The sequence below is a fragment of the Peromyscus maniculatus genome, chromosome 3 (assembly GCF_049852395.1).
Source record: "Peromyscus maniculatus bairdii isolate BWxNUB_F1_BW_parent chromosome 3, HU_Pman_BW_mat_3.1, whole genome shotgun sequence".
In the NCBI taxonomy this organism is placed as follows: domain Eukaryota; kingdom Metazoa; phylum Chordata; class Mammalia; order Rodentia; family Cricetidae; genus Peromyscus; species Peromyscus maniculatus.
In genome coordinates, this window is record NC_134854.1 from 167501235 (window position 1) to 167526216 (window position 24982).

General features: G+C 44.2%; 3 protein-coding genes across 39 annotated transcripts in view; all 3 read left to right on the forward strand.

Moving 5' to 3' along the window:
- Ppfibp1 (PPFIB scaffold protein 1) overlaps positions 1-13867 on the forward strand; it is a 154639-nt gene extending 140772 nt beyond the window's left edge. For all 37 annotated transcript variants that reach the window (XM_076568324.1, XM_076568341.1, XM_076568345.1 and 34 more), the window contains 11 exons: positions 1245-1392; positions 1671-1799; positions 3397-3547; positions 4246-4357; positions 4464-4552; positions 7612-7734; positions 8225-8350; positions 9324-9512; positions 11313-11492; positions 11828-11893; positions 12011-13867. In XM_076568324.1, coding sequence (XP_076424439.1) covers positions 1245-1392; positions 1671-1799; positions 3397-3547; positions 4246-4357; positions 4464-4552; positions 7612-7734; positions 8225-8350; positions 9324-9512; positions 11313-11492; positions 11828-11893; positions 12011-12097 — 1400 coding nt within the window. In that variant the 3' untranslated portion in view covers positions 12098-13867. The remainder of the gene's footprint in view (positions 1-1244; positions 1393-1670; positions 1800-3396; positions 3548-4245; positions 4358-4463; positions 4553-7611; positions 7735-8224; positions 8351-9323; positions 9513-11312; positions 11493-11827; positions 11894-12010) is intronic.
- A 137-nt stretch (positions 13868-14004) lies between these two features.
- Positions 14005-17670, forward strand: Rep15 (RAB15 effector protein). The gene has a single exon (XM_016005179.3). It carries the CDS (start codon positions 14506-14508, stop codon positions 15202-15204), a length of 699 nt encoding a protein of 232 aa, XP_015860665.1. The 5' UTR covers positions 14005-14505; the 3' UTR covers positions 15205-17670.
- A 2407-nt stretch (positions 17671-20077) lies between these two features.
- Positions 20078-24982, forward strand: part of Mrps35 (mitochondrial ribosomal protein S35) — a 32395-nt gene continuing 27490 nt past the window's right edge. Inside the window, exon 1 of the mRNA XM_006986654.4 lies at positions 20078-20231. Coding sequence (XP_006986716.1) covers positions 20126-20231 — 106 coding nt within the window. The 5' untranslated portion in view covers positions 20078-20125. The remainder of the gene's footprint in view (positions 20232-24982) is intronic.

Genomic DNA, 24982 nt, shown 5'->3' on the forward strand with positions numbered 1-24982 from the left:
CTAAGCTCTCCTGTGTCTCTCTAGGGCAGTAGCCAATGCTTATAGGCCAGTGCTGCTTATTATAACCTGTAGTCACAGCTCTGCTTCATAGAAAATTCAACTTCTGCAACCTCTGCAAACCCTTCTGAGACCTTTTCCTCATTTGTTTGAACAAGTGTTATCTTCCCTTATAAATGTGAAGTTGACATTTTGGACCACAGCAGCCCTGTCTTTGCTTGTGGCTGTCCTTCAGGAATGGGCAGTTGCATGTGTGGGTCTTCAGTGGCAAATGTGGTGCAGCTCTTTCAAAGCCAAGTCAAGAAAGACTGATTTTACATCCAAGGAAAACCTCACATTGTTCTCTCAGCAGCCAATATGTGATAGGCTAGGAGTTGAGACAGGGTCTCAGCTACAGCCTGGTCTGGCCTTGGCCTCCTGAGTGCTAGGATTTAATGGATGAGCACCACCATATTGGTGATTCATTTCTTGAAAAAGAATTGCTTGTCCTCTGTAACTGATGTGATCTAAATGGCAAAGGAGAAGGAGTGTTAAGAAGAAAATGACATAGAATTTGAATTCAGTATCAAATAAAATTTGAGAGAAGACTTTCAGGGAAACTGGAGAGTTTGATAAATCCCCTGTGTCCTTGGCACATCAAAATTGGGACTCTGCATAGTCTGTGGGTATGGGGCTGGTGAGTGAGGTTGGGCTCAGAGGTTTTGGTGCCATCTGCCTATGAAAATCAAGCCATCCTTCAGTGCTGCGAGCCTGAAGAGGCAGCTAAGCAGAGTCTTGGTGTAAAATGCAGGAAGGATAGAAGACGGCAGGAAAGGGGGGTGGTGACCTTGGAGACTGTAGAGACTAGCTGGACCAACACCAGGTTAGGCACAAGCTCATCACGAACTCCTGTCATCAAGAATGTAACAGTTCTGAGACATTTTATTTTAAAGAGTCCCACATTGTAGCCCATGTTTATCTCACAATCAGTTCTTTGTGTCAGCCTCTAGGTGGTGGATTTACATGTGTGCACCGCCACACCGGCCATGCCACACATTTTTAATCTCAAAGGGGTGATTGTAAGCTGATTAACTTTATGCAGGAGAGTAGGCTGTAGAGAACATACATTTACACGAATTTTTCATACTTAAGGGCACTCTTTGTAAATCACTGGTTTATAGACCCAAAGAAGAATTCTTAAGGGTCTAAAACCAAGAAGGTTAATATTTAGTTATATTCATACGGTCTTTATTCTATCCTTGGGACAGCTGAGACAGAAAAGGAGACAGCTGAGCACCTAGATTTGGCTGGTACATCTCGGCCAAAAGGTTCACAGGGGACCAGTCCTTTCCAGATGTCTCCACCATCTCCAGATTCCAAAAAGAAGTCCAGAGGCATCATGAGACTCTTTGGGAAGTAAGTGGAAGGAAGGGCAGGTAGAGTACCTGACTCCTGTGTTGCCCAGTGCAGGGGATAATGGGAGGATTGGCTGGCAATGGGCATTGAATCCTAAGGCTTCATGGAAGGAAGACCGATTTGGGATTCATTAACTCATTGGGCCTTGGCTAACATTTAAATTCAAATACCTGGGCTAATGGCATACAAAACGAACAAACAACAAAAAACCGCTATGATTAACCTTCAAAGCAGAGGCCTCCTGAGGTCTAACACGACCATGTGTGTTGTGTCTTCAGACTCAGAAGAAGCCAGTCGACGACTTTCAACCCAGATGACATGTCTGAACCCGAATTCAAAAGAGGAGGGACAAGGGCAACTGCAGGCCCCAGGCTTGGTTGGTCTCGAGATTTAGGGCAGTCCAACAGGTAAGAACACCTGTGGGGTCACTACTGCCTGCGTCCTGGCTTACTTCTGTGTCTGGTAGGAGTGGTCCTGTTCACCAGCGGCTGATAACAACTGTGTTGGTGAGGGCTGTGTGAGCATGTGAGGTTTCGGGAACATGGACACTTCAGTGGTCCTTGGGCTTAATGTTTAATGTGGGGAGCCCCTGGAAGCATAGTCTTCTAAAGATGGGGCAGCCTAGTGGTTAGGAGCTGGGCCTGAGGGCTGGGCTTGTGGCCTAGTAGCAGAGACCTTGTCAGCATACATGGGGTCCTGACTGAGTTCCAACCTCAGAACTAAGAGGTGGGAGCAGGGTGGGGATGGGGGGATAAAAATTGTGTTCTAGAGTCCAGCCTCTTGGACTTGCTCTCTGGCCTCACTGGCCACCAGCCAAGTGACCTTGATCTGTGGCTTCCACATTCTCCACCTACCCCAAGGGTGAGGATTGAGTTGATATGGGTCAAGTATCTGTCACATAACAACTGATCAATAAACATTAGCCATTGGTGTAGTCTTGGAAAGTACTTAAAGACACATTCTATCAGAATTCCTGGGCTTATCAAGACTGTACGTTGTTCTACCAAATAAGCAAATAAATGCCTCATTACACTGGATGGGGGAAAAGGCTGTACAGTGTTTCATTATTAGGACTCCAAGAGCTTTCCTTGTGCTTTGTTGATGCATAGAACCAGTTTGGAGCCAGCTATACTGACCTCCTGAGCATAAGAGGGTGGGGTTGGCAAACACCAAGGTGTTGATGCTGAGCCTTTTAAAAGAATAATCAGCTGGAAACAGACGCTCCCACACAGGTGGAGTCCTGGACACAGGTTTCATCAAGAAGTTCCCTTTGGCCTTCAGATAACAGATGTTCTCACTTGCCATATGTTCTCAAGCACAATAAAGAACTCCCTTGTGCTATTAAAAAAAAAGTTTTGTCATGTGCATACTGGGGTGTGTGCATGCATGCTCTCTCTCTCTCTCTCTCTCTCTCTCTCTCTCTCTCTCTCTCTCTCTCTCTCACACACACACACACACACACACACACACACACACATACACACTATAAATGTTTTTTTAAATTTAGCTATGTCACCCTTATATTTTTTCTTTCAAGCTATAAAACTGTGTAAATAAAAGAAAATACAAACTTTATTTGGAGAGTCCCTTCCTATACTTAGCAGGAGTATATTTTATTATCTTCTCGGTGACCTCTGCCAGAGAGAAACCATAATTCTGCCAGAGTGAATTCATATTAGACTTGAATTTCTTTCTGCCAAGTCGAGTGTTTCCTTTGGGAGTGTGCTCTTTGGATAGCATTGTTTGAATCTGACTTATATGGCTCATCTTGGTGTTTTTCTATAGAGTGAGTTCTTAGTAGCTCCCATTGATCCATTTGCAGTTTCCTTTGAATTGAAAACAGGGATTTTAGAAGGTAATTTACCAATCTTGTACAGAAAATTAGGTTTTTCTTGGTTAAATGTGTGTCACCATGGAATTTCCATATGGATTGTACACACAGTTGCTCAGTATGGACTGTTAAGCGTCAAGACTGGCTTAGGGTTGTTGCGTATTTTCCCACAGTGACCTGGATATGCCATTTGCCAAATGGACCAAGGAGCAAGTGTGCAGTTGGCTAGCAGAGCAAGGCTTGGGGTCCTACCTGAGTTCTGGCAAGCACTGGATTATATCTGGCCAGACACTTTTGCAGGCTTCTCAACAAGACCTCGAGAAGGTAGCTGCTTCTATTTTGTTTGTGCATATGAAGAAGGGAATGTGGGTGTAGTTGGGGATCTAACTCAGTGGTATAGTGTCAGGCATGTGTGAGACCCAAGGTCCAATCCCCAGCAACACCCACCCCCATCCCCTGCCAGAGTTGAGTCCTTAACTATTCTAAAACAAAGCAGTTTGAGTGGAACCCGTGTTACTACTCTTGAAAAAGTATTAGCTTATGTAATTATATAGCTGTTATATATAATGAATAGACCTCATATCATGAATTGAGCTCATATGTCTCAGTCATTTTGTAGACTACATTGACTTATCTTTTCAATGTAATATATGCAACTCAATTTTACTTCACAAAAGAATATTCTGTATTTTATGTTTTAACTATTAAACATTTGTATACAAAATAGGAGTAAAATCCCCATTACACATTCAACATTTTCTTTTTTACAAATAAATTCCTAGGCAATATCTGACATTCTACTCAGCCCATTGTGGTAGACTTGGGCCTTTTCTTCAGCAATGTTGTGTTGGCCCAAGGTTCATACTATAATTTAATGTAGAATGGGTTTATTAGCCTGAGGTAGTATTTAACTTAATACAGAGCTGTTCTTGAAGTGCAGCTTCATTGTGGAGGATTCTGCATTCTTTGCTGGTGGGTCCTGCACTGATGGGTAGAATTCTAAGGTTCTGTTTATTGTTCAGGAGCTTGGCATCAAGCATTCACTGCATCGCAAGAAGCTCCAGCTGGCCCTGCAGGCCCTGGGATCTGAAGAAGAGACCAACTATGGAAAGCTGGACTTCAACTGGGTCACTAGTAAGAGGCTCTTTTGGGTGAAGAAGAATAAATATTGTCGAATTTTCTCCTTGATCAAGAAATAGGCATTTGCAGCATGGTAACGACACTGGCTTTTCTCCTTTAGGATGGCTGGATGATATTGGCCTCCCTCAGTACAAGACCCAGTTTGATGAAGGGCGGGTGGATGGTCGGATGCTGCATTACATGACTGTGGTAAGTGGCTCTCTATTTTAGGTGTTTCCTGAGAAGTTGATGTTGTAGGATTTGGCAGTTGGCACAGCTTTGAGATAATTTGAAACCCAATTTAAGCCAGCAAAACTAAACTTAGCCTAAGCTATCTACAGGTTTGATATAGTCAATAAATTCTGAAGTGCACATTGTGAATGTTTGCGTTTTGTGGTATGTGAATTATCTCATAGAGTGAAGCCCTGGTCATTTCTGCATTACCCTTTGTCCTGACATCCACAAGGCCTGGCCTCCTCCTTTGCCTTCCTTTACATTACTGTTCCCTGGAATGCTTCTCACTTCAGATCTGTCCCATGAGGCGAGAGTCACTGGGGTGAAGGGGAGGGGAGGCCTTGGCACAACTTCCTTCTTAGAGCAGCGGGGAGATGGATTCCAGAACCTTGTTCTAGACTCCATAGTAGGATTAATGTTTTACACGAGATACTTTTATTTGAAGAGCATTTTGTTAACTAGGCAGCCCCATAGCTGTTATCTTTGTTAAATAAGTGGAAATCAACCTGGTAAGTCCATAAAGATTTCTCACTGTGAAAGAAATTTGAGCTCAGCTCATAGGGTTTGTGTTCTTTTATCATTGAACCAAAGTACTTTCCAGCTCGGTGGGAACATCACATGACCTTGCATGAACAGCCCTAATGAGTTTGGCACATTTTATTGTCACCGTCTTTTTTTTAAGCACATATTCCTGGGTGCTCAATTCTCAGATAACCCTTTAAGTTAGTGTTATTATCATCTCCATCCTTAAGATGAAGACACAAGGAATTGAGAGGTTCCCTTAGTTACTGAGTGGTAGGGTGTCAGAGAGAATTTAAACCCAGGCTCACTGTTCCACCTGGGACAAATAGAGTGACGTTTGACTTGCCTCTGTCCATGCCCATAGGTGTGATGGGTCACATCCATGGGAATTTGAGCAACTTCATACTTAAAAACCACAGGAAGCACGTGCAAGATCTTCATGCCTGAATGACACTGAGTCATCCAGGAAGGTGTGATCTATGAGTCCCAAGTCAAAAGTCCCTCTTAAAATGTGGTCCCCTGCATTGGCTCCAGGAACAGAAAAAGGATCTGGCTGGGAAACTGGCAAAAACCAGGAAGTAAAAGGCCAATCTGGGAGCCAGTGAGATGGCTGGGCAGGTCACAGTGCATGCTGTGTTAGCTGGACAACCCGAGTCCTGTCCCTGTGACCCGTGGAAACCCTGTGACCCATAGAAAGGTGGACAGCGAGAACTGGCTCTGCAAAACTGTCCTCTAGTCTCCACGTGTGTGCTTGAGTCCTTCCATACACGTGTACACATGCACTAGTGATAATAACAAGTGAGCCCTAAAATTAGCAAAAGCTGAATGAAACCTGTACTTTGTTTTATCTTTGTTAGTTTCTTAATTTTGATGTGTGCCACACTTTCATAAAATGTAACTATCAGGAGAAACTGTAAAATGTACATAGAACTCTACACTATCTAGAAATCCTTGTTTAAGTTTAAAATTATTTTAAAATATTTATATATTTGCTTTTTCTATTTTTCGTTTTTTTTTTTTTTTTTTTTTGGAACAGGATCTCACTGTGTAGCTTCTGGCTGTCTTGGAACTCACAGAGATCTGCCTGCCTCTGTCTTCAGAGTGCTGGGATTACAGGCATGCATTACAATGCCCAGACTTAAAAGGGTTTTTTTTGTTTTGTTTTGTTTTGTTTTGTTTTGTTTTACAAGATTTTATTTGTAATGTATGCAGTGTTCTGTGTGTATGCTTGCACACTAGAAGAGGGCACCAGATCTCATTACAGATGGTTGTGAGCCACCTCTGGAAGAGCCGCTAGTACTCTTAACCTCTGAGCCATCTCTCCAGCCCTTTAAAAAGGGTTTTAAATGAAAGCAATCCTTGTAAAAATTCTTCAGATATATTTTCAGAAGTATATATTTAGATGTTTCCTAATTTGATAGACTTTAGTTAAATGAAAGTAGCCTATACTTGAAATGTTTGGAATGAGTATCTTAATTTTAGATTAAAATATGTTAAATGCTTTTTCTAATTTATCATAAGATACTAATTTTAATAAATTAATCCTACAAAAATTTAGGAAATAATTTTTTGCTTAGTAGCCTCAAGGATAAACCACTAACTTTTTATTTTTACTCTTAAAAACATTTTTATAGTAAGTTAATTTCTTTGACTTTTTTTTCACAAGAAATCTGTTATCAGTAAGATATGCTGTGTGCCTACATGGGCAGCCCTCTGCTTATTCTCTGGGTGTGTTTAGAAGATTTATCTCGGCACTGCCCTGAAATCACCTACTGATGAAATAATTTGTTTAGGTGTGTTGGGCATGTTTGAAATTGCTCTTCAGGGTCTCAGACTGTCCAAAGAGTTTCCTTGAAGAAGATGATTGGTAATATGTTGAAATTTAAAAGTCTTAATTTCTTTTCTCTTTTACTATTACCCACACCTTGAACTGAGGGACATGATTTTTCCAACAGTCACCATGTCTGCTAGGTGAAGCAAATAACTCAGACTGGGAACTTTGCAGGCCAGGAAGCTTGATCCTAAGTGAACGTTCTGGCTCAGTGGTCTGCTGAGAGAAAGGCAGGGCTATGTGGCTGCCGACCTTCAGGTGTTTGAGTGTTTACTTTGCTTGCAGAGCGAGTTCTGGGGACTAAGGAGGAAACAGGAATTCCTCAAGGCCCAGCACCACAGCATTTAATCTCAGCTGCTCTTGAGGTGGAGGCAGTGGGGGTCTTGAGTTGAGGCTAGCCTGGCTGCAAAGAGACTGCCCTCCCTGCCCCTAATAAATGGCAGGTCATCGTGTGTAGTGACCAGTGGGTGCTTTTCAGAGCCCTGGTATGACGAATCAGAAAGAGGTAGCAGATTTGGGGAAAAATATGAATTTGAGGTTCTAGGGAGGGATTTGTGGAGAACAGAAAAGGGGTTCTGTTACTAAATGAAACCTGAAATCACAAGCAGAGTTCTGAGATTCCCCAAGGAGTCCCGGCCCCCTGTTGTGGGCCAGCACCATGAGCTCCTCACTTCTCCTGCAGGATGACCTGCTGTCCCTGAAGGTTGTGAGTGTGCTGCACCACCTCAGTATCAAAAGGGCCATCCAAGTCCTGAGGATCAACAACTTCGAGCCAAACTGCCTGCGGAGGCGGCCATCTGACGAGGTAGCGTTTCAGACAGGAAGTTTGCACACATGAACTTGACAGTCTGTGTGTGAAAGCTCTTCTTCTTGGAAGCTGCAGAGAGAGCTGGTTTCCTTAGCCTAGATCCTGTCTTGCTGTCTTCGTGGGCTTTTATTTCTTGTGTCCCTCCCTGTTACTCCCATGAAGATCCCACTGAGTCACTGAGGCCACGGGTTGTTTCTCTGCATCCTCCTGTTCATTGCTGTACTTTTTACCGCCACCTCAGCCTACAGAGTAAAATGTCACCGTAAATATTTCCTTTATCCTTTCTTACTACTGCAGAAAAAAGCTTGAATCTGTGTTCTTTCAAAGAGCAGTCAAATTAGCAAACACTTGTTTTGCCTTTTCTTTGAATAGTTCATGGGACACCAGATAGTTGCTTTCCAGGCCAGACCTGTAGACTGCATGTGTAGGTTTAGTATCTCAGTCCTGCCATCAGCATCTGAAGTATAATATGTGTTTGTTTTCACAGAACGGCATCACCCCATCTGAGGTTCAGCAATGGACCAATCATCGTGTGATGGAGTGGCTACGCTCCGTGGACTTGGCAGAATATGCCCCCAATCTCAGAGGCAGTGGTGTCCATGGAGGGCTCATGGTAAAGCTCTCTTCAGTTTAAAATTGACTGCTTGCTTGGTTTCCTTTAGTCCAAAGGGTGAGCAGTCTTGATCTGAAATCTGCACTGCTTTAAAACCTGTGACTTTGGTGCTTCCACATCACAAGAGGAAAATTATACGTCGTGGACCAGGTCTTGTGTACTAGAAGAATGGCGTCAAGTTATCACGAGGCTGTGCATGTACAAACATAAGTAAATCTGTGTTGCCACTCAGTCCCATCCCCAAGAGAAATCATTACTTCATGCTGATATTCCAGAATCTAAATGCTGGTTCCAACATTGTGGGAAGGGACACTCATCCTGCAGCAGTTGTTTTTAGTGATCCTGAGGTGCCTGGTCCCAGCCCTCCTGTGTTTACGCTGGATCTCTCTTGGATACTACATCGTTAGTGTCTTTCTCTAAACTAGGTGTATGCCCGTTTCTTTTCACTGCTCTTTAGTATTGAATGACATGCAGCAGCCATCTCTCACATGATCGTGGTTTTTAAACTCCTGTGCAGACACAGCTGTATTTCTGCACCTCAGTGTTCCGTGGTGGCTTTCCGAGGCGGCAGCGGTGTTCCAGACAGACAGACTGCTGCCATGGAAGCCTGGGTTGCACCACCAGTTTGCCCACTGACTCAGGCAAGGTGATGAGTGCAGGCTGGAGAGGCAGCTCAGAGCACTGGCTACTCTTGCAGAGGACCTGGGTTCAGTTCCCAGCACCCACATGGTGGCCAGTGACCATCTGTGACCCCTGTTCCAGAGGATCTGACACCTTCTTCTAGCCTCTGGGCACTGTACACATGTGGTATTCATACATCCATGTAGGCAAATGCTTTTACACAAAACAAATAAATAAATCTTAAAACATCGAAGCCCACGCCCTCAGCTGTGCTTCTGCAGACAGTGAAGTACTTCCACTACAGCTGTGTATGACCTGTGGTGCCTTTTACCAACCCCAGTTTTTCTTACAGGTTCTTGAGCCTCGTTTTAATGTGGAAACTATGGCTCAGTTATTGAACATTCCACCAAATAAAACCTTGTTGCGTAGACATTTGGCCACCCATTTCAACCTTCTGATTGGTGCTGAGGCCCAGCACCAGAAGCGAGATGCCATGGAGTTGCCAGATTATGTACTGCTAACAGCCACTGCCAAAGTGAAGGTTGGTCCAAGTTTGTGGCATTTGATCATTGTGTGATGTTTGCAGAGGCTCCATTATTCCATTTTTTAAGATTTACTCAGTTTTATTAATGAGTTTAAAAGTCTATACACACCCATATTTATGAATTTCAAGAGCAATTAAGGGACTGCATGTTTGAAATTTTCTGCTGAAGTCATTTATATTATTAGAATTAAAGACGATGTTGGCTTCTGTCGTCAGTGTATTGTGAAACCTCAGGACTATGACTTGGGCCCAATTTACCATTGCAATGGTTTCACTTTCCTGTTGGTAAATAGGTATAAGAGGGGAACTTAGGGTGGGAATAACTGTGTGGTGAACACATGCCTGGTAGGTATGAGGCCTGGGGTTGGTCTCCAGTGCTGCTAATGAGTAAATAGAAAGGTTTCTCCTTGCACATGTTAGGAAGGTTTCTCCTTGCATGTATTAGGAAGGTTTCTCCTTGTACATATTAGGGCAGTTTCTCTTTGCACATATTGGGACAGTCTCTCCGTGTACATATTGGGAAAATTTCTCCTTACACATATTGGGACAGTTTCTCCATGCACATATTAGGACAGCTTCTCCTTGCACATATTAGGACAGTTTCTCCTTGCATGTGTTAGGAGGTTTCTCCATGCACATATTGGGACAGTTTCTCCATGCACATATTAGGACAGCTTCTCCTTGCACATAGTAGGAAGTTTTCTCCTTGTACATATTAGGAAGGTTTCTCCTTACACATATTCAGCTTGTTTGGTTTATAAGTCAGAAAAATCTTAAGGAGAGAGTCAAAACCAGGGATTGTTATACCTGCCTGTCATCCCAGCATACAAGAGGCTGAGGCAGGAGGATTACAGATCCAGGGTTGGTCTGAGCTATGCATAAAGACCCTGGGGTGTTTTTTACTTACCAGGGTGTGTGGGTTGTAGAAGATTACTTTTCCTTTTTTTGAGTTAGTCCTACATTAACTTGTCTGTGTTATTTCTACATCCTTGATGTGAAGACAACTTATAAGTTCTCCCAGAAACATATGCCAAGCTTTCTTTGTTTGGTTTTACCCTGTCTGCTTTGGATTCCTTTCTCCTTGGGGTCTGTGTAGTGACTAAGGTGAAGTTTCTCTCCTAAAGGTCAGTAGACACTTTCTCTCCAAGAGTGTGAATTCCTTTACCACTCACCAGTCTTACTACGAAGCAGAATAGGCAAACAAAATAGTCACAGCTTTATTATCTGCCATCCCTTCCTCTTCTCTTCCCTCTTCTCCATCCAACTTCAGATTGAACCTAGGGTCTTAATCGTATTGGGCAAGTGCTCTACCATGACCTACACACTCCAGTCTGTCCCCTCCTGTTAATTTTTTTTTTTTTTTTAATTTTGAGTCAGGCTCTTACTAAGTTGCCCAGGCAGGCATGAAGCCTGTGATTCTCCTGCCTCAGCTCCCAAATAGCTGTGACTGCCAGCAGGCCTGTGCCACTAGACCAGTTAGGACCACTGTCTTTTACTGATCTTAGATTAAATAGCCTTGCAAAATTTGACTCATCCCTGAAAGGCAGTCTAATCTAAACAAAGGATTTTGACATGTCCAGCCTGTGGCATAACAGTGAGACGCACTTTTTGAGAGTTATATCAAGATCATTTATGCATTGCTCATGTGTCCAGGATATTTCTGGCCTTCTTGTGATAATTTGATCATCCAAGTTGTTTCCTTTGTGAGATGAAGTGAATAATTAACTCATACATGTTATTAGTCCTTTGTCATAGGAGTTTTATCAAATTTCTGGGTGTCTTTGTTTGCTTTTAAAGCCAAAGAAACTGACCTTTAGCAACTTTGGGAATCTGAGGAAGAAGAAGCATGAAGACGGAGAGGAATATGTTTGTCCAATGGACCTGGGCCAGGCATCGGGGAGTAGCTCCCAGAAGGGGTTGAGAGCTGGCTTGGACATGCGCCTGTATGAAGAGGATGATTTAGATCGGTTAGAGCAGGTAAGCCCTCAGACGTCCACGGAAGCTTTGCACACTGTCCCTCATGGAGTTTGCTGTCTTTGCATGCCTGAAAATAAAAATAGCGAAGTATTCTGAATACCTACAGCTTGCCGCCTACTTCCTGGTCCTGTCCTAAGCACTTGGCACGCTTTCTTGTTGGTACTGACTTAAGACTTTGAAAGTGTTTTCAGGGGAAGCTGGGGCACAGAAGCCCTGCTGCCCCTGCTGCCCCTGCTGCATTCAGTGCCATTTACGTTCTTTGTACTTTCCTTCATTCGTCTGCAGTTTTGAAATTGTACAAATGACTTTGTCACATTTTGGCTTGTTCTTGACAGATGGAAGATTCAGAAGGGACAGTGAGACAGATAGGTGCATTTTCCGAAGGCATCAACAATCTCACAGTAAGTTGAAAATGTTAGTCTAAAAGTATCCAAAGCCACAAACACCCACTTGCCTGTTGGCAGGTGTGTGGTGCTGAGCTCAGGACTCAGTGTAACTTGGCTCTCCTTGTTTTCCAGCACATGTTAAAGGAAGACGACATGTTTAAAGATTTTGCTGCCCGCTCCCCCAGTGCCAGCATTACAGATGAAGACTCCAACGTTTGACAGAGCACCTGGACGAGAACCAGGAGCACGGGTGTCGTTTTCCAGTTGTTTTTCAAATAGCATGTACAACAGGTGACAGGTTGTGCACTGTTTATTGTTCCGACTTCTGCTCACTCAGAAGTGGAACTGTAGTGGAGGGGAACGGTGCCAGTTCTGAAGATGCTGAGAACAATGAGACACTGGGGAACGGAAGTATGCTTGCTCTGCCTCTATTTAATGTAAAGTCTGTGATATATTCTATTTAAAGTGTTGCATTCAAGGTTGGGTATTTTACCAGAGTGCTACATTCACATCCAGGATGGAGGGTTTGGCCACATCAGTGTTCACGGCAGCCGTCTAAGCTGAACATGCTGCTCTCCAGATCCAAGTGCTCACCACATTTGGTGCCGCTAAATGCCAGCTGCACCTCCACTTGCCTCTGACTGTCTTATTTTTATATATTTTTCTAAATATGTGTATATATACAGTATATAGAAAACAGAACTTTTATTTTGTGACACAAGAATCAAAGGGTCATATTAAAAACAAAGAAACCCAGTGTTCTCAATTTTTATAAACCAGCTGATTCCTGAAGATATCAGAGTCCTTTTTCCCTCCATTGATAAATTTTAACAGTGTTAATCATTCAGACTTTTACTTCTTTGATTCCCACAAAATTGCAGAGCAGCTTAGAAGCTTCAGCTTGAATTTTGACTCCATTGGCTTTATAATGGATCCTCTGGATGCACTCATATTCCCCTCAGAAAAGTTTTTTGTTAGAATGACTTTGGAAAAACCAAAACAGAACCTTTACTTATTCAGTTTCTTATTTTCTTCCTTGCTAAATGCACCATTACATTGAACTAAGGAGTCTGCCTAGCCATGTCGAGTGTCAACTGATGGGGCTTCATGTTATTTCAATAAGGATCCAAACACTCTGAAGCTGCAGAATGCTTTCTAATGGTTTTTCTGTCCAATAGCATATTGCTCATGTTTTCTGTAATACAAGGCCCAAAAGCCCTTTGTAAAGAAAGTAGAAAGCTGAAAGCAGCTGTTCCTATGGCATGTGTATATGTGTGTTTTTAGCAGTGTTGGAGACAATCTGTTTTTCATTCAGGGCTACACACACTGTCTACAGACAGGAGCTCACACACTGGGGTGCAGGTGGGCAGTTCAGTCTATGGTAATAGATTTGGTGATAACCATTTCTAAATGTCAACTGTATTCCTTTTATATGCTCAGTAGGTTATGAAGCTGTTCATTGTGAAGTTTGTAACACTGCTCTTTCTTTCTTTTTTTTTTTGGCTTTTCGAGACAGGATTTCTCTGTGTAGCTTTGGAGCCTATCCTGGAACTCCCTCTGTAGACCAGGCTGGCCTTGAATTCAGAGAGATCCACTTGCCTCTGCCTCCTGAGTGCTGGGATTAAAGGTATGCGTCACCACCACCCAGCTACTGTTCTTTATTTCTAACTAAAATTATCTGATGCTAACAGTAAGTTCCTTTGAATGCTCTCATTCATGATTTGATGACTATATTGGCTTCTTCCTGTATTGGGGTTTTAGTTAAATATGAATAAATATCACCATTTGAAAAGCTCAATTTGATACTAGAATCTGGTTGAAAATATGAGCAGACTGTTAACAGATGCCAAATATTCTTTATTAAGGACAATGTAACAACTGATGATATGTGATAAAATTAAAAACTTTTGATTATATATTTTATTTACAAAAGTATTATGCACTGTTGGCATTACCTTATGAAAGGAAATAAAGTCAATTGATAATTGCCTTGTGTTTTAAATTGTCATTATTTGATGTTACTTTGTTCAGAATAACAAAGCCTTGGTTTGTGGTAGAAAAACAGGCTCTTGTATGTAAACTTGCATATGTTTGTTTGAGTTGAGTTCACAGCATGAATCACAAACAAACTGAGATCTCTCCTTAAGTATGTATAAAAGGAAACATGAGAAACATCCTTGGGGGATGAAGTCAGGCAGAAGTGACTTGCAAACTTGGAGACACTGTGTGGAGTAAAAGGCTGCACGACTCCAGCCTGCACACTCACATACTGTTTTCTGGACAAAGGAACCACATCTAGGAAGAGTTTATCAAAGATCAGAAGTAGCTTGTCCATAACCTGGAGAGGAACAGGTGTTCTGTGTGAAATTGTCCTCTGTCACTTGACAGGCAGCAGGAATCTGTTTGAGCACCACACACCCAGTTGACAAACAGGAAGCCCTCCCTCACATGTTTGTCCAACCAGGTCTGTTGGCTAGCCACACCAAAGAAGCTGTGACATTAGGAAGCTGGTGACAGTCTTAACAGACTTGGCTTTGATGAAGGATATCTCCTCTGAAAAAGAAGCAATTCCAGGCGACAGTCACATGTCTGATAGCTAAGAGGAGCATCTACTGGTGCAGGAGGACATGGGGCAAAAAGTCTCGCAGCAGGTGGCTGCTCCAAAGGACAGCCAGGAGGTTCTCGCCATGTGTGAGGTGGTCAGTGCAGCTGTTGCCCACGCAGCCCAGAAGGTGAAGGAGTACCTGGGGTTTGAGTATCCACTGAGCAGACTCGGCCTTGCAGCAAGTACACTGAGTGAAATCTTCCTTGTCCACTTCATCGCTTTCTGCCAGGAAAGGGGGGCTGATGAGTGGCTCACCACCACCAAGATGACCAAGCACCAGGCCTTGCTGTTTGGAGCAGACTGGATTTGGACCTTCTGGGGACCCGAGAAGCAAATACGGCTTCAGGTGGCAGTGCAGACCTTGAGGATGTCCTCTCCCCTTCCTCTGAGGGATCCCAAGTCCTGTGCATCAAGGGGAGAGGAGTCTTGGAAAAAAGGCAGGTTTGATAAGCTGGCAGAGTTCTGTAACTTGGTGGGAGAGGACTGTTTGGGCCTGTTTATCGTCTTCAGTGTGCCTGGAAAGCCTAAAGCCATCAGAGGTGTTGTTCTGGAGAGTGTCACAAATGGGATGGTGGAGAGCCATCTGTCAGGACGCAGGGCTGTGGAACAGTTTGTGCTGGAGACGGAAGATTGTGTCTCCATCAAGGAGCTGCTGGGAAACTGTCTGAGTAAAAGAGATGGGCTGAGTGACATGGGCAAGGTTTATATTAGCATTCTCTAAACTGGACATATTGCTGTGACTGGTGTGTAAGATAAAACAGAAAAAAAAACCCACAGGATGGGGTTAACCCCCCACATTGACTGTAAGTGATTACTTGGGTCAAAACTTGTTAGTGTCACAATTATGGAAAGGAAAAAACCCTCCAGCTGTGTTTGGGGAAACCTAGTCTTTGTTTATTCAAAAATAAAAAATTGGGGGAGAAAATGATAAAGTTATACATAAATTTTGATTTGCAAAACAGAAGTTGTCTTTGAACTAGTCTTATAGTCACAAGCATAAAATGTTATTGCTATTGTTGGGGGAGCAACTACTGAGCAGGTGTAAGGACATTTGGGGTGCCAGTCTTCCCACGGCTGGTCCTCTGAGCCTCACCTCCACTCATGTTCCTCACTAGCAACTCTGCACATAAAGGACTTTCAAAGGATTTAACTTAGGATTCAATTGAGTGTTAGCTTCACCCATGATTTACTATGTCATCCGTGAAAGAACTCCTTGTTACAATATCTGTAATTACAATAAGGAATGTGTTTTCAAACAGAACAGTCATCTTTGCTTAAAAGTCTTACCTAGGCTTAACATTATTATTTATTGAACCTCATGTTGGGCCCACTGATTTGAATATATTTTCATAATTTGTGCATAAGGCTCTAATAAGAAGTAGACATTTGTTCCTATTTGTCAAATCAAAGATGTATGTAATTCCCAAGGCATGAGCTATTACTTAATCCATGAGCTGGATTTTCTCAAGTTGCATGTTTCTCCCTCCATTGACTCCAGCCCTTTCCACCCTATTCTGGAACTCGGGCATCCAGTTATAAATAGCCAGTGGGTTGCCAACAGTGCCTATCTAATCGGCCTTCCTCTGACTCCATCCTTCTCAACAGGCCGTTGTCACTTCCCAGGGTACTTTGGTGATCCTTTTTGCTTTGTCCCATTCCTGCCTCCACCCCACTGTATAAATGTCTTTTTTCTGTTAAACTTCTGAGATATGCCATTTGGTTTCTTCCAGAATCCCAATGCCTTCTGGTTTTTCCATTCAAAGGTTAAGGATGAAGGGAGTGAGTGGGAAGGGTGTGACCCATACCTGTACTCCGGAGGCTGAGGCAGAAAAATTCCCACAAATTCATAACAAAACAAAGATGTGGTTGGGCAGTGGTGGTACATACCTTTAATCCCAGCACTCAGGAGGCAGAGACAGGCGGATCTCTGTGAGTTCGAGGCTAGTCTGGTGTACAAAGCGAGTTCTAGGACAGGTACCAAAACTACACCGAGAAGCCCTGTGTTGAAAACAAACAAACAAACAACCCAAAGATGACAACCCCTGATTTTGTAATGCTGCTATTGATGATCTGAAATCCAGAGTCTTCGGTGTTTAGCACTAATCCAGCCCCACTGAGTCTCTCTCATGCCCAGCACACAGGATGTGCAGAGAGCACAGACAGATGTTACTTCAGTATGGGCAAAGCCTACAGAGCCCGCTCTTGTTTTCTATCCACTGAGGCTTGTGTTCAAATGTGAATACACCTTGCAAGCCCCTAAGCCCTTCCTGTTAGGAGTGGTCACTCAGACAAGTCCTGGGGAAAGCCAGGGGAAAAGTTTTGTAGTCCCCGTGGCACCTTTTTGCTTCAGGGAAGAAATGAGTACACAGCCTTTTCCACTTTTCTTTTCCATCCTTGAAACATGTATTCAGCCAAAGCCCTCTCCTTAAGGAAGTTAGAATGAGGAAGAACTAGAAGCCAGTCGTATTCTGGAAATTGGAACGAGATGCAGTGTTTAATATTGCAGTAAACAAGTAGCAATGCACACGATTACTTATCAATTTAACTTTAAACAAAGTAAGATAGGGCTGAGGATAAAGTTCAATGGTAGATTGCTTGCCTAACGTACAAAAGGCCTTCATCTCCCAGCACTGCAAAAAAATGAACACTAAGGAACAGGGAATGCTGATAGCTTCATCTCTCTCTCTCTGGTGGCATGGTATTTGTGATGATGGTTAACCACAAATAGTTAACTTAGCTGGCTTTAGAATTTCCAAGGAAATACACCTCTGGATGTGGCTGGGAGTTTGGAAGAACCATGGTGAACGTGGGCAGCACCATCCCATGGCCTGGGGGCCTTAGACTGAATAAAAAGGAGAAAGAGAGCTGAGCACCAGCATTCCTGACTGCTTTCTGACTGGGGAGGCTGCTCATCAATAGCCTCAGAATCCTGTTGCCATGACCACTCAGACAGTGAGCTAAAATACCCTCTTCTTCCTTAAGTTGCTTTGGTCAAGATTTTGTCACAGCATTGAGAAGAGAAGGTACTGCCATACCGTACTCAACATCATAGCATATACAACTGCTTTTGCCTTGTATCCAATGAGCATGTTCCTTTAAAAAAAAGGGGGGGTAGTATAAATGGATAGGTTTATTCACAGATGTAACCTAGTCGGGCTTTGAACTTGGAGTCCTCCTGCCTCAAACTCTGAAGTTTCTGGGTCCCCTCAAAAAAAAAAAAAAAAAAAAAAACCACCAGAAATAGAGCTGGCAAGATGAATCAGTGGTAAGGGGCCTTACTTCCAAGTCTGACCACCTGAGTTCAATACCTAGGACTCAAAAGGTGGAAGGAGAGAACTAATTCTGACCACATGAATGATGTGCACATGTGCACACACACAAGCTTTTTAAATTAAAAAACAAACACAAATAACACTAAAAAGGTAAAAAGTAATGCTCAAAAGACACCTAGACTAATAAACAAACACAGAGTGAGGAGGCTAAGACATATATTTTAAATCTCTTAAGGTAATTTTAATGTTCAACCAAGATTGAGACCCATGTTTTCTTTTTTTCCCTTTTGAGACATGGTCTCACTGTGCATCACTGGCTGACTTGGAATTCACTCTGTAGACCACTGGCCTCCAACAACAGAGATCCACCTGCCTCTGCCTTCTGAGTGCTGGGGTTAAAGGTGTGTGCCACAATGCCCAGTTGAGACCCATTTTTTCTTTTTAAGTTTATTTATTTGCTTATTTACTTGTTTTATATGCATGGGTGTTTTGCCTGCATATGTGCATATGCACCCCATGCATGCCTGGTGCCTGTGGAAACCAGTAGAAGGTGTTGTAATGAATTACAGATGGCTGTGAGCCACCATGTGGATGCTGGGAATCAAAAGTGTCCTCTGGAAGCGCAGTCACTGTTCTGAATTGCTATACCGTCTCCCCAGTCCCCCCATCACCATCCATGTTTTCGTTAGCAGCTCCCTCTATCACGTGATGTAACCAATGCTGTTCTGGTGGCTGAATAGGCTGCCTGGATATTTGCACTACACTTCGAAATGGATGTATGTTGTTCACATACTTTTTATAAAGAACTTAGTTTTTATTAAAAGTTATCTCTCATATCAACCTAGGCTTTAAAAGAAGTAAAAGACCATTTAAAAAGAAGGCTTAGTAGTTCAAGTTGTTCTACTCAGAATTACCTATGTAATCTGTAGGGATCAATGAAAACTGAAAATGTGGAGCCCCCTTTCAGAACTTGATATGAACTTTAAGTCAGCAGGAGAGGGGCATTAAACTAAGCACAGGACCCTCTAAATGCAAATCATGTGTCCCAAAGGCCTTTTCCTGGCCTTTGTAACATTTTAAATAATTTAGTTTAAAAGGTTGAGAAGGTATTTTTTATTATGGATGAGGGATTGTACCTCCAAAATCCTTTCCAAGTAAAAAAATTACATAGAGTTTAGAAACTTCTACTGGCAAACTAATACACGCTTTACACTATAAAGTATCTTTGCCTACTGATGTTATAAAGGGGTTACTTCTTGTAAAGATTATTTTTGATAGTGGTGTGTGTGTGTATGTGAATGTGTGTGTGTGTGTGTGTGTGTGCGTGCGTGCGTGCGTGCGTGTGTGTGTGTGTGTGTGTGTGTTTGTGTCCATGGAAGCCAGATCCCCTGAAGCTGGAGTTACCAGAGGTTGTGAGCCTTTCCACATCGGCGCTAGGAATCCAGCTCTGCATGAATAATACATGAAAAGACAGGTATCTAAATTCAAACAATCTAGTTCAGAAGGCTATTTCTTTAAACTGCTGGTGGATGCAGCCATGCCCCGCGCCCTTCCCGGCCAGGTGCTTGTTACTTACTATGCTTGAAAACTTGCTGTCATTTAAGAAGTGTAAGGGCTGGTGAAATAGTAAAGCGGTAAGCCTTACCACTAGAGTTGGGTCCCCAGAACCTGGGTGGTGAAGGGGGAGAACCAAAGAACCAATTCCCTTAAACAGCTCTCTTACTAGTGTGGGTCTACAAACACACACACACACACACACACACACACACACACACACACACACACGTAATTTAAAAATGTATAAAATGTAAAGCTAGGTGCTATGCCCCATACTTATAATCCCAGCACTTGGAAGACTGGGTAGGATGACTGAAAATAAAGAGAAAAAGAAAAAAAGAACGAACGAACTAACGAATCAAAGAACGAAAGGAAGGAAGAAAGGAAGGAAATGGAAGAAAGAAAAAAATGGGGCTGAAGAGGTGGCCCATCGGTTAAGCAGAGGCTGCTCTTCCAGGTGACCAGGTTCAATTTCCAGCACCCACAAAAAAAGCTCACACCTGCTCTAATTCCATGCCCTCTGCTGGCCGCTGTGGGCAATGCAGGCACATGATGCTGAGCTACGCAGGCAAACACCAATATACATAAAATGCATCAATAAAAAGGAAAGGAGGAAAATGTCTTAGAGCAGCCATTGTTTTAAAAAGTCAAACAGAGCAGTAGACGGAGACCGCGAGACTTGTGGGTCAGAGACCCCATCCACACTCCACGCCAGCCCTCTGCCTAGTGCACTTCCGTTCCCACGTCTACGCACTTCCGGTCCCCGCCCCGTCCCGGCGGCGCGTTTCCCCTCGGGCTCGCCGGTCTCCAGCCATGGCGGTCGCGGCGCTGCAGCTGAGGCGGATCCTGTGCCCGGGGGCGCGCGGCCTGCGCACCTTCTCCTCGGCGGTCAGGCCGGCGGACCCGGGAGCCGGCCCGCGTGAGTGTGGGTGCGCCGCCGCGGGCTGGGAGAGGGGAGGGCGCGCACCCCACGGCGAGCGCTCACCGAGGCCGGCCGCTGTGCCCGGACGGGGTGACCCCCGGGGCCCGGGGGGCGGGGAGCACTGCGGTGTGAGAGGCCGTGCAGACGTGGGGCTGGAGGAATGCAGCGACGGGATCACCGGAGAGGCCCCCCCGGGGCGGACCCCTGCAGCCCCGGACCCCTTCCCCAGCTCCCTCTCCCCCACGCCGTCACCCTACCGCTCTTGCTCTCCCGAAGGCTCCTCCACAGCAAACCTTGTTGAAAATCTACCCACAGATGGTTTTTGGATAAGTTATAGGTTCCTTAATACGTCAGTCATAGTGGCTCGTCATGGTCCTAAGCTGTGTCCATCTCCAGATTTTCATTCTTTTACTCTCATAAATGGAAATGTCCTAGGCAGAGTTGCAGAGGCTGGCATACTAGTGAAGTTCACACCCAGCGTGTACATAAGTAAACAGTTACCATAAAATGTATTGTTGGGAAGAATAAGAAAGCAGAATATTGCGACTGATGTGCTGTCGAAGAAGCGGCCCTTCAGGCAGGATAAGGTAGTGAGGAGAGACCTCAGGAAAAGACATGTGAAGGGAGAGAAGGAGGGCCCCCCCCCCGACCTGCTGCGTGAGTAAAGGGGCGAGTGGTAGTCCAAGAATTAGTAATGGTCCGAATTTTAAGGGTTTGGAGGCATTTGGCTTTGATTTGGGCTTGGATTTTGTTAGAAGTGGAGGGTCACACTAGAACAGACATAAAACTTCTACTTGTAAAAGGCCACTGGCAGCTGTGTGGTGAACTCACTTCAGTAGGGTACGACTGCAAGACCAGTGTGGAGGCTGCTGGTATTCTAAATGAGAGGATGGTAATAATGCAGGTGGTTTGGTTTGTAGGATGTATTTTGAAGGGAAAGCCAGTAGGATTTATTGATGAATTTGATGTGAGCCTTGAGGGGTGTATCTCAAGGAAGCGGGGTCGATCCTTGCCTGAGCCATTGGGGTGTCAGTACCACCTACAGGGATTGAGAAGAAGAGGGAAGTCAAGGCCAAGCTGCCTTGTCATTGAAGCACATTAGATATCTTGGCTCTTCTTTTCAGTTGTCTGTTCCTTTTTCAGTGTCAGCCACACTGAGTTTGAGTTTACTTGTTTCCACATTCTGTGCTCTCTCTTTCTAGCAGGGAAGCTATTATATAGCACCAAGTCAGATAAAAAGGGGCATTTGGTGCTGTGGACTAAATGCAGATGTGGCCAGGTGCTTAGCATTATTCCTGCTTCTCAGTAGTAAGTGTCTTCGAGTGTGAAGGACTCAGTGTGATGCTCCAGGTATTCCTAATCTGCATCAATGAAGAGGGAATAATGTTCTTTGCATTGTGGATTCAGTCTAAATATGACTAGTGTCATAAAAGGGCCATACAGTGTCTCGTCATAGCAGAGACTAACGGTTACCGCTACAAAGTTTGTGCTTTCTTAACTGTTTGTCCACAGCTCTTTACCTTCTGACCAAGGGGTATCTCTTCAGGATGTAGGAGTACTCCTAATTCTGTCATCGGAAGAGGAATTCTCTGAGAAATTCAAGCAAGCACACTTCCAATGCCCCCAGTCCACTGCAGGTCCATGGGCTCTGCCTAGTGGGAGCTCAGGTACCAAGCATCTGGGGTTCCTAGGATTCTCTCATCACCCACTAGCTCAGAGTGGAATTCCTACCTTGACCCGATTTGGAGTTTTTCTGGATGAAAACATCCAAGCTATAGATTCTCAGCAAGGAGAATAAAATGTATAACCAGTGTCATATAGTCTAGTTGAGAGGCAAGTACTGCCTTAAAAGTTTATTTTTCTAAAACCCAAAGACTGAAATGTTACAAAGTTGTAAAAATATGGACTCCTTCCTGAATCTGCCTGTCATTCTTATGCAGGGCAGTGCTAACCTCTATTGATCCAGTTTTGCTGTATGGGCTGCTGAAGCGTTCTCTGCTGTCTTCAGACATTTTCTCACCAGCCTGTTTTCATGGCTACTTCCCACTAGCCCTCAAGCTTTAGCTTAAAGCGTGTGTCGTCTGGAGATATTGCCCACCTTGTTATTGGTGTTCTCCAGAAAGAAAGAACCTGTGGAGTGGTTGGATGGGCACAGGGTATTGCGGTGACAGATTTGACCATGTTTTAGGGAGGATTGTGGAAGGACTTTGGAACTTGGGGTTAGAAGAGCCGTTGAGTATTGAGAGCTCAGTGGGCTGTTCTGTCGGAGCTTTGAAGATAAGAATGTGAGAGCAGTGTAGAAGATGGAGCCCTGGCTAGTGAATTTTCAGAGGGAAGCAATGGCTCTACTGGGCCATTTGTGTCAAGAATGTGGTATCTGGTCTGCTGGAGCCGACCAGAACAAGGGGCAGTGGTGGCCCACGCCTTTAATCCCAGCACTTGGGAGGCAGAGGCAGGTGGATCTCTGTGAGTGTGAGAGCCTGGTACACAAAGCAGATGCCAGGACTGTTACACAGAGAAACCCTATCTCGAGAAACCACAAAAACAAACAAAAAACCAAGCCAAAACAAAAAACAACAACCAAGAGACCAGAACAACTGAAGTAAAGCCTTTACTTTACTGAAACAATTGATGCTAATTAGCTGGCCCTGAGAAATTAGCAGTGGTTCAGAAGAGAGTGGCATCATTGAGGTGAAATCTTGTGGGAGGTGTTTCCCAAGAGTCCACACACAAAAGCTGTGTTCCAGAGGTGGCCAAGGTTGCACCCCCCTTGGCAGCCGAACTTGTAATGTAAGAGTCCCTCAGGTGGTACTGGTTTTGAAGGCATGGAGAGGTCCTGAAAAGCAGCAGAGGGCTGGCACTGTGACAGGCCAAGAGAGGCCATTGAAGGTGCAGCTGGAGTAGCAGTGGAAGCCCAGGATTGGAGGGGTCTTTGCTCCATAAAGAGAGCCCAGGAGAGGCTATAGGTAAAAGTGCGGCCTAGCTGCAGCAGAAGAACCTAACACTTCAAGATGCTGGTACCATGGGATAGCCCCCAGAAGCAGCAGCTGGTGTGGGGTGGGGCCGGCCTGAGCCTAGAAGACAGTCTGTCTGTGCTGCAGAGGGCGGAGCCAGAGAAGTGACCCCATCCACTGGAGGAGTCCAGAAGATCATGAGTGAATCCCACATGATTGAACATTGAGTTGTTTATAATTTTGGAGTTTAGTTTTGCTTTGTTGAGGTTGTAACTGTGTCCTCGTTCTTCCCTCTTCAAGTAAGAAAGTACTTGCTTTTGATTTTACAGGAGCCTACAGCTGAGAGACTGAGATTTTAGGTTTTAAAAGAGACTTTGGATTTTCAAAGAGACTGAATTTTAAAGTGTTTTTTAATTTGTAAAGGCTGTGGGACTTGGAAAGTTTGTATATTGTTTTGTATTGTGATTTTGATGTTAATGTGTGGTTTTGGGAATGAAGTAGAAAGGAAAAGTTATGACTTAACAGTGATACGTTTGTGTGTCAAGTTGACAAGGAGTGATTGTCCTGGCCAGTTTTATATCAGCGTGATACAAGGTAGAGTCATCTGAAAGGGGGGAGCCTCAATTGGGAAAATGTCTCCGTAAGATACAGCTGTAGGGCATTTTCTTAATTAGTGATTAATGGGGGAGGGCCTAGCCCATTGTGGGTGATGCCACCCCTGGACTGATGGTCCTAGGTTCTATAAGAAAGCAGGCTGAGCAAGCCATAAGGAGCAAGCCAGTAAGCAACACTCCTCTATGGCCTCTGCATCAGCTCCTGCTTCTAGGTACCTGCCTTGTTTGAGTTCCTGTCCTGGTTTCTTTCAATAATGAACTATGATGTGGAAGTGTAAGCCAAATAAACTTTCTTCGCAAGTTGCTTTTTGGTCCTGGTGTTTGATTGCAGCAATAGAAACCCTAATTAGGATAGGTGTATGTAGCTAGAGTTTTCCTGCCTGGCCCACAGTCAGGACAAATCTCTGTCACCCGCCAGTCCCGCAGCTGCTCAGACCCAACCGAGTAAACACACAGAGACTTATATTGCTTACAAACTGTATGGCCGTGGCAGGCTTCTTGCTAACTGTTCTTATATCTTAAATTAATCCATTTCTATAAATCTATACCTTGCCACGCGGCTTGTGGCTTACAGGCATCTTCACATGCTGCTTGTCATGGCAGTGGCTGGCAGTGTCTCCCTCTGCCTTCCTATTCTCTCGATTCTCCTCTCTGTTAGTCCCACCTATACTTTCTGCCTGGCTGCTGGCCAATCAGTGTTTTATTTATTGACCAATCAGAGCAAAACATTTGACATACAGACCATCCCACAGCAGGTGTATAAACTGAAAAGGGATTCCATAGAAGACTTAACTCTCGTGGTGACGGAGGTGGAGACATCCCATGACAGACCCTTTGCAGGCCAGCAACACAGGTGTCGGCAGTGGGGCCTAGACCGTCTGCAGGCTAGCAACAATATTGAGAGCAAAAGCTGGATTGTATGCATTACTGTGTTCCTAGTTTGTAATAAATAGTAGCAATTAATTTTTGAAAGAATGAGCACTGTGGGATGAATAGAAATATGTCCAATGAAGAAAAGAGGGAAGGGGAAGAGCCAGGATCATGGGAGGGAGGCGTGGTCCAAGCAGAGAACCGAGTTGAGAGATGGACTGAAAGGCCTGGGAAGCACATTGCAGCTGTGGCACTCTCATCGGTGAGACCGGAGACAGTGGACCAGAGCATGAGGAATCTTATATGCTGT

Bases quoted from the DNA above. Each gene is read 5' to 3' on its own strand.
- Rep15 (XM_016005179.3), top strand. From the start codon at position 14,506: ATGGGGCAAAAAGTCTCGCAGCAGGTGGCTGCTCCAAAGGACAGCCAG.